The sequence below is a fragment of the Amia ocellicauda genome, chromosome 3 (assembly GCF_036373705.1).
Source record: "Amia ocellicauda isolate fAmiCal2 chromosome 3, fAmiCal2.hap1, whole genome shotgun sequence".
Taxonomy (NCBI): domain Eukaryota; kingdom Metazoa; phylum Chordata; class Actinopteri; order Amiiformes; family Amiidae; genus Amia; species Amia ocellicauda.
This window is the reverse complement of record NC_089852.1, coordinates 46,719,474-46,727,519: the sequence shown is the minus strand read 5'-3', so window position 1 is coordinate 46,727,519 and position 8,046 is coordinate 46,719,474. Positions and strand designations below refer to the sequence as shown.

The 8,046-nt window shown below is 42.7% G+C and overlaps 1 protein-coding gene across 1 annotated transcript; it reads right to left on the bottom strand.

Moving 5' to 3' along the window:
* Positions 1 to 1,333: 1,333 nt before the first annotated feature.
* Positions 1,334 to 5,020, bottom strand: LOC136747231 (coiled-coil domain-containing protein 69-like). The gene is made up of 8 exons (XM_066700182.1): positions 4,970 to 5,020; positions 3,562 to 3,684; positions 3,076 to 3,163; positions 2,771 to 2,844; positions 2,453 to 2,527; positions 2,135 to 2,254; positions 1,848 to 1,945; positions 1,334 to 1,529 (listed from the first exon to the last, which is right to left on the bottom strand). The coding sequence occupies exons 1-8, from the start codon at positions 5,018 to 5,020 to the stop codon at positions 1,334 to 1,336; spliced, it is 825 nt and encodes a 274-aa protein (XP_066556279.1).
* Between the last annotated feature and the right edge of the window lie 3,026 nt (positions 5,021 to 8,046).

Here is an 8,046-nt window from a genome sequence, read left to right as displayed (position 1 = left end):
AAACAGAGTGTTAGGGTATTTTGTCAAAAGTGTAGAATTGAGAACAAGGGCAGTAATGTTCAGACTGTACAATGCACTAGTTAGAGCTCATCTGGATACGTGTGCAGTTCTGGGCTCCACACTTCAAGAAAGATATCGCTGCTCTAGAGGCAGTTCAGAGGAGAGCAACCAGACTTATTCCAGGTCTGAAGGGAATGTCCTACTGAGAGACTGAGGACCTGAACCTTTTCACCCTGGAACAGAGGAGACAGATGAAAGGCATCGACCACATCAAACCAGAGGAGCTTTTCCAGATCAGCAGGGACACACGCACCCGGGGACACAAATGGAAATTGTGCTTCAAGGCATTCAAGACGGAAAACAGGAGACACTTCTTCACACAGAGAGTTGTCACAATCTGGAACAAACTCCCAGATAATAATCTCCTAATTGTGTAATTCTTATCAATATTCAACAAGCTTGGTCACCAAATTCCAGAAAAATGGCTTCTTGGGGGGGCCCCTCATAAAGCAAAATTTTGGGGTGACTTCTAAAAATGTTGCTGCACAGTGGCAGCACAAAGTCATACATAACTCAAGAACAAAATGTGATTGGCTCCAAATAAAAAGTACATCTTTGTAACTCATACATCTTTGTAACTTTATGCTAATAAAGCACTTAATGTTTTGCAGTGTAATCATGGGGAAGAAAAGAGAAAGCAGTGTATTTTACATCCCCTCTCTGAAGCAGAGATTAGACAAGGCTATTTTTAACCATCCAGAATCCTCTACAGAAGTCCAAATGATAAGAATTAGACCATGCATATCTTTAATAGGTACATATTTATATATGAAAGGAAAAACATCTGTTTTGTAGTTTATGCCACCTGTCCTGAATTTCCAGATTCAGGGGTTTGCATTAATCTGAAAGTGAGCTATAACCATTGTAGCGGATTGGGGGGCCTGTCACAAAAAGGGCTGTATGTAGGCGGGGTCTGGTCTTGAAACACACAGTTTTATTTTTTCCCTCAATGGAAGTGTCAAAACAAGCAAAACACAACCTAGCTCTGTTCGAGCGCTAACTAAACTTTAAACAATCCTTAACTACAAAACAAACACTACTAACAATAACAACAGTAAATGCCCGGGTCGGCAGAGCCATACACCGGGCAGACAAAAGTATAACCGGGTAAGGCAGGTTCCTAATCAAATTCTGTAATCAAAGTTCGTTATCGGTGGGAGGTTGTCAGACAGTCTGGGGATCAAGAGGGAGAATGGCCCCCAGTTGTTTTTTTACACGATACTGACTTTACAATAAGAGACTCTGAATGAACTGATGTTATTTTATTGAAATATCAATACAGCGCGCGGCTCCTCTGCCTGCTGTTCGCTGGGCTCAGTGAGGGGAGAGGTGAGGGGTGAGACGGGACAGGAGACTCTGGACTGGAGAGTCTGTAATGCAGCTGCTCCTTCTGCAGGCCCAGCTTCTGAGTGTGCTTGGACTCCTTGGCCAGCGCCTGCTGCAGTGCGGTCAGCTCTCCTGTCAGCTGCCTGAGGAGCAACACAAGACACAGCGCGGGTTCAGGACACAGCAAACAACAGCAAACGACACACACCATGTCTCAATCACATTCCAGATACACGAGCTTCTACTGCATATGGTTTGATTTCACAAGGAGAACAGGTAAAAGACATTTAAACAAATGCTTTAAAAGTGTAGTGAACAAGCCTTATTTCTGTTTTAAGAGCCCTGCACTCATTCCTTATTTCCTGCTTTGTCTGCTGTGTTGGTTTCTTCCACTGAAACACTTTTATCTTAAGATTATTACAAACACTAGGAGGCTGTTTTCCTTCCTCTCAGAGACATACTGGATATAAGTCTGTAGGTCCTGATGTTGGGCACTCAGCTCCTCATTGCAGTGTTGGATCTTCTTCAACTGCTTCTTCAAAAACAGGTTCTTCTCAGTCTGCAGACAATAAAGATGAAAGGATTTCCTCAGACATGAGACACAGCCACGCTGGAACGAATGACCGAATAGAACTCTCCAAAGATGGGTGTTTTCTAATTGAAACAACTCTTAAAAGCAATTATTGATTATTGATATGAACTTGGACTGCCAGTGTGGAAAACATGGACACAACGTTCTTGTCCTTACCAGGGATTGCATCTGGTGCTCTTTACGGCTGAGCACTTTGATCTGCTGGCTCTTCATGCAGATCACTGAGTGAAGGCTCTGCAGCTCCTGCTCCCAAAATGCACCAGGGCTGCCATGGGTCTGAAAGAGTAGATCAGGGATTTGACAACAAGCCAGCATTTCTGCAGTGATGCTTAGAAACTGTCTCCAGTAAACACATTTCTATGTGAAGTTTAGACAACTAGTGTCCTAGTCTGCCCTTGACCTACGACAGACTCCAGAGCTTTACAGAATCATTCATGTGTTTGTTCTCAATGCATGTGAATACAGTCAACATACCCGAATATTAATCCACAGGTCTCTTCTGAAGATGGACTCTTGAGATTCCTCTGTGTTGTGATCATCTACTGTCCCCTGCAGACAATTGATACATGAGGTCAAGCAGTGAAGCAGTTGGATTTCAGGGGGAAAAACAGACTTGGGGGAGTGCGTATTCCCAAGCAACACAAAGTCACACAGGTTCTGTATCTGAATAAAAGAACAACAACAAACTTCAACAATGATTCACAAGGTACAGTTTTCTAAGTGGAAATGGCAGTGACAGGGTTAACCTGCAACAGGGTTTGACAATTCACTGATCCTGAAAAAGGACTGAACCTGGAATGATGCTCGAGCCGCCTCACAGCTCTTGGTCAGTGATGACTTGTCTTCATCCAGAGATTGCTGCAACCCTGTGGAAACATATGAACACACACACTGAGACTTCAGGCTCCCAACATAAGAACCTTTCACAGGCTGACGTGATGCTTCACGCGTGGGTTTAAGGGACACAGCACTATTTCTGTTGTGCTTCCCTGGTGCGGAAATGCATATTGACTGTACAAAAGGCAGAACTAGGAAATCACTGGTGCACAAAGGGACGTTAATACAGAGAAAAGGAAAAACACAAAAGTTACACACACCTTCTATTGTCCTGTTGTTTGCATCCATGAACAATACTTCACGGGTAACACGCAGAGCACGGAGCTGTGCAGAGGTTTCGGATTTCACCTGAAAAGGGAGAGAGATGCAGAGAGACGATTGTGTTCATCTATCCTTTCATACACAAGGCTGATGGCGAAAGACAAACTATAAGCCCACAACCGCAAACAGACACTGCAAACTAATAAATGAACGGACATACACACCAGTCCGTGTTCCCAATTATTCTCTAATGACAAGACATTGCTGACTTTTTAAGGCCAACAAGGATGACCTTATATTACTTTAATCTCTTTCCATTTCTTGTAAATAAAATTAAACTTGGAATTTGACCCATGCCATTCCTCAAAGCAGGACATAAAGACTCAAATACTTGGGTGTTTCTTTTCACTCTTGTCAGTGACATAGTAATAGTAAATGTAATTGCTTCTGATTCAGTGCTATTAATAAAGGGACAGTAGAGATACCTTGTTTGCAACATCCTGCCTCACCCTCTCAATCTCCTCTCGCTGGAACCTTAGCAGCTCCTCTCTCTCCTGTTTCCCAGCAGCAAGAAGGGTTTCCCGCAGTTCCTGCAGCTCCCTCTCATGCTGGTGCCGAAGCTACGCCAGCCCTGTGGCCTTGTGCACTGGGTTCGTTTGCTGTGTGTTGGGGTAAAATTGCCCCCTATGTATTGTATATACCCACTCTATAATACTCTGCATGTTGGGAGAACAGAGTACAAGGATTTTTATATAACATATTCATATACTGGGGATAATTGGGGATAATTAAGTTTGGTAGGCATACTGATTATTTAACCTACTGTAAGCATGTAACTCATTATATTGTATTATTGTAGGATTAGCCTTTAACAGAAGTTGCAGAGTTAACATTGTCATATCTCACTGGCAACGTTTCTGTGGCAAGGGGGGCTGAAATTTGTCATTATTGCAGAAATAACATAAATAACATACTCGCGCATAACTATTTCTGTGAAAGTCTAGACACTTGAACTCACGGCCATCCCCTCACCTCTATTTTGAAAATGTCAAACCACAATCTCCCTATATTTATATTACTCAGAGTTCAGAACTGACAACATATACAATATACATGCTGCTCTTCAGACAAACCAGAAATAAGATAGAGTCCCACGTCATCTACTGCTAGGCAAACCGTGCAGATATGTCAACCGAAACTGTCGAGTGTGTTAGGGGTTATAATATTGGACACATTCCATGTCTGCCTAGCAACTAAATCTGTAATATGTCCTGCCCTGAAACGGACTTCTGACATGTATAAAAGTGTGTGCTGTGGCAGAAATAAACTGAAGACAAACGATCTGGCATTGTGTCGGTGACTTTTTTCTTTTTTCCCGAGCTCGTCTCCTGCGGAGGATCCACCATCCTGCACTGACGGCGCTGGGTTATCCTAGTCCAGGGGTTATCCTAGTCCAGGGAAGCTGAAGGGTTTACTTCTGGTGAAGTGGTTGTACCTTAACACTGTGAAACAATGTATCAGTGTGCTAGCTGTTCACACTGGCCTTGTGTACAATACAAACGTGCCGGGTTCGTTTCCAAGTGAACTGGGTTCGTTTTGTATAATCAAAACAACAGATACACATTTTCCTGCATTGCATATCGGTATTTCATATGTATTTTACTCCGAAGACAAAAACAATGCAGAACCCAGGGGAAGAGTGAAGGAAGGGATGGGAGACAGGTCTCGGTTTCCTCCGAAGTCCAAGTCACTCCCCTTGACGTTTTGACCGCCCGTTTGAATGCAGCAACTACTGCTGTACTCACATCTTCTATCTGAGCTCAGCTGTATCAAAGACAAACTGTTTGTGTAATTGTACTGGCAATGCATTAACACAAATCCTCTGTTCAGTACCTGTGAATTGCGCGATATGCTGCTGCGTTGTTGGCTCTGACAGCAACCCATATCTGCTATTGTGCGTCTGTCCTTGGCTTTTAATGCACCTACTCACGGATCGGATATACTTTGCACTCCCGCTAGTACAACACCAACAACAACTGTGATCAACATGGGGAGTTCGTGTAACGTCATAAAATGAACTGTGGGAAATGATGTATGACGTCACAATTCCTCTGTCTCAGTGCACGGGCCGTACACGTCATCGAAAATTGACAGCCTATGCATCGAAGTGTGTTGTGTTCACAGAGTTATACAGTTAAATACTATTTTTTATATATATGTAATTTGCATTTACTTTTATATAAGTATAAGATCAAATATACTTTGAGGTTCTTAAATACTTAAATAGGTAGCTAGCAAGATAGATATTAAATGAGTAATGTCTAAATGTCTAAATTAAAGTTGACACTAATGTCCCAGATCTTGATTTTACGATTACTGTACATTTTTATAACACTCTTGCACTCTTGTGTATAATATGGTATTTTCTCCCTAGAGATACAGGGTGGGCAATTCTGATATTCATGTCCAGTGCCCCTGCCCATTTGCCCTGCCACTCATAAAGTGCCCTTCTGTAGTGCTGCAGTGTCCCCAGGATGACAATTCATCCTCCTTTCCGCTCGACAAATCGCCAACACCCACCCCTCCAATCCAGAATTCATCAGCAGTGTCCCTTTTCGAGTTTCATCCCTGCCCTCCTGGGACTATGTGCACGGACCTGTATGCTTGTCATGAAATATTACCCTTTTCAATTAGGGGCTTTCCTAGATTTTAGATTTCAGTGCAAAGAACTGTCTTTTAAAAGCCACACTGAAGCAGTACAAAATGTCAGTCTTCAGGCTGGGGTAAACATGTAAAGCCCCTTATCTCTGTTGTCATTGTATGACACACTGCGCCTTTCTTTAGACTCTGTACTGCATAAATATACATCTATTTACTAGATCACCTGTATGTTATAGGAGCCTCAACGTCTCAAAGTGCAGGCAGAACATGACATGGGCAAAGACCTTGAATGGATCCTCACTGCAGTCCATTTAAGGCAGGGGTAGTTAATAGGCAGCCTGCGGGCCAAATCCACACCAGATGCTTTTGAATGGACCGCGAGAATAGTTTTAATTAAGTTATTATCATGATATATATTTTTTTAATTATGCATTGTTACGGAGGTTTGTTGCTTGTTATTGTGTGGAACCAAGTAGCAGCCCTTCCTGGTTATTAGCTAATAGGATGTGACATATTAATATGGGATGTTCTATATAGAGCTCGTGTTTGTGTTCAGCCAGTGAGTTGATTGCTCGCAGATTCCCGGTTTGGGTGTCTCTATACACGTCTGAACTGGAGCAAGAGCTTCACTTTGTACTCGTCAAAAACACAGGTATTCAGTTTGTTTTCCTGATTTCTATAAATAAACAGCAAAACTGCGGATCGTTTGAACATATTTCAACCTTGCCTCCAAAATATAAAAGTGCATACACACAACCAGGGAGTGGAGGGCTCACGGTGCCATTCACCTATAAACTCCTACATCAGGGCTGGAAACAGCTGATTTCCAATGAAGACGCATATTTCTAGCAGGTGCACAGTTAGAAAATGGTACAACCTCACCCGTTTCATTTACAGAGCTCCACCAAAATAGATCTGTGATTGACAAGCACCAGAAACCGCATCTAGTTTGCATGTATAATCTCGGTTGGTGTGTGATTGTTCGCTAGTGATATGTGATTGTGAAGCAAAGATATGTTTGAGTCTAAATCTGCCTGATTTCATAGATTTCATGGAGATATTGAGCTGAGTTTTTCGACTTCGAAATGACTCAGAATCACGCATTTCAGGTCTCCAATTGTCAAACTCTTCTGGGGGGGTGGGGACCACCAGACTCTTCGCCCTGAATTTCTCAATCATCTTTGCCCTCATTTTGCCACATTCATTTTGAACAGTGTACAATGACAAAGTGAAGTGGTAGACACTTGAATCTAATAAGGCATAAAATGCTTGAAAGTTTCTATTATGTTTATCTATATGCCTACAATAATCTTTAACATTACAGCAATTAAAAGTGGTCTGAAAGCGCTTTAATACTTATATTTACTTATATTTAAACATTTTATTTTGTACTTTGTCAAATGAATGTACTAAATATAAACAACAGGGTATATTACTAATTCACAGAATTGTGTGTGTGTTGGAAGGGGGCATTTGGAGGTGTGATTTCCCCCCCCCAGCTCTGGAGTCTGGACCTTGACTATACCTTGACCAAGAGATTTGGACCCTGACAGAAATAATTGCCTACCCCTGATTTAAGGTTTCTGTCCCTGTCTATGTATGTCAGCTACAGAGCTTTGAGCAGTTTAGGCACCTATAGCATACAGGTGATCTATTATGTACCCATAAACAGGCAATTTGTGGGTTTCTGCTGTAGGCGGTGATGTGGAGTTGGAATTCGGCATTTGTGATAAAGACAAGACACCATTTGGGATTTGACATACAGTGAGGGAAGGGAGTGCTCCTAATCTCAGCTCGTTACCTGTATAAAAGACACCTGTCCACAATCAATCAGATTCCAAACTCTCCACCATGGCCAAGACCAAAGAGCTGTCCAAGGATGTCAGGGACAAGATTGTAGACCTACACAAGGCTGGAATGGGCTACAAGACCATCACCAAGCAGCTTGGTGAGAAGGTGACAACAGTTGGTGCAATTATTCGCAAATGGAAGAAACACAAAATAACTGTCAGTCTCCCTCGGTCTGGGGCTCCATGCAAGATCTCACCTCGTGGAGTTTCAATGATCATGAGAACGGTGAGGAATCAGCCCAGAACTACACGGGAGGATCTTGTTAATGATCCCCATGCAGCTGGGACCATAGTCACCAAGAAAACAATTGGTAACACACTACGCCGTGAAGGACTGAAATCCTGCAGCGCCCGCAAGGTCCCCCTGCTCAAGAAAGCACATGTACAGGCCCGTCTGAAGTTTGCCAATGAACATCTGAATGATTCAGAGGAGAACTGGGTGAAAGTGTTGTGGTCAGA

Coding starts and splice junctions, on each gene's coding strand:
- LOC136747231 (XM_066700182.1), bottom strand. CDS start 5,020: ATGGGTTGCTGTCAGAGCCAACAACGCAGCAGCATATCGCGCAATTCA. Junction 3,164..3,561: donor GGCAGGATGTTGCAAACAAG/GTATCTCTACTG, acceptor CTCCCTTTTCAG/GTGAAATCCGAAACCTCTGC. Junction 2,845..3,075: donor AAACAACAGGACAATAGAAG/GTGTGTGTAACT, acceptor ATGTTTCCACAG/GGTTGCAGCAATCTCTGGAT.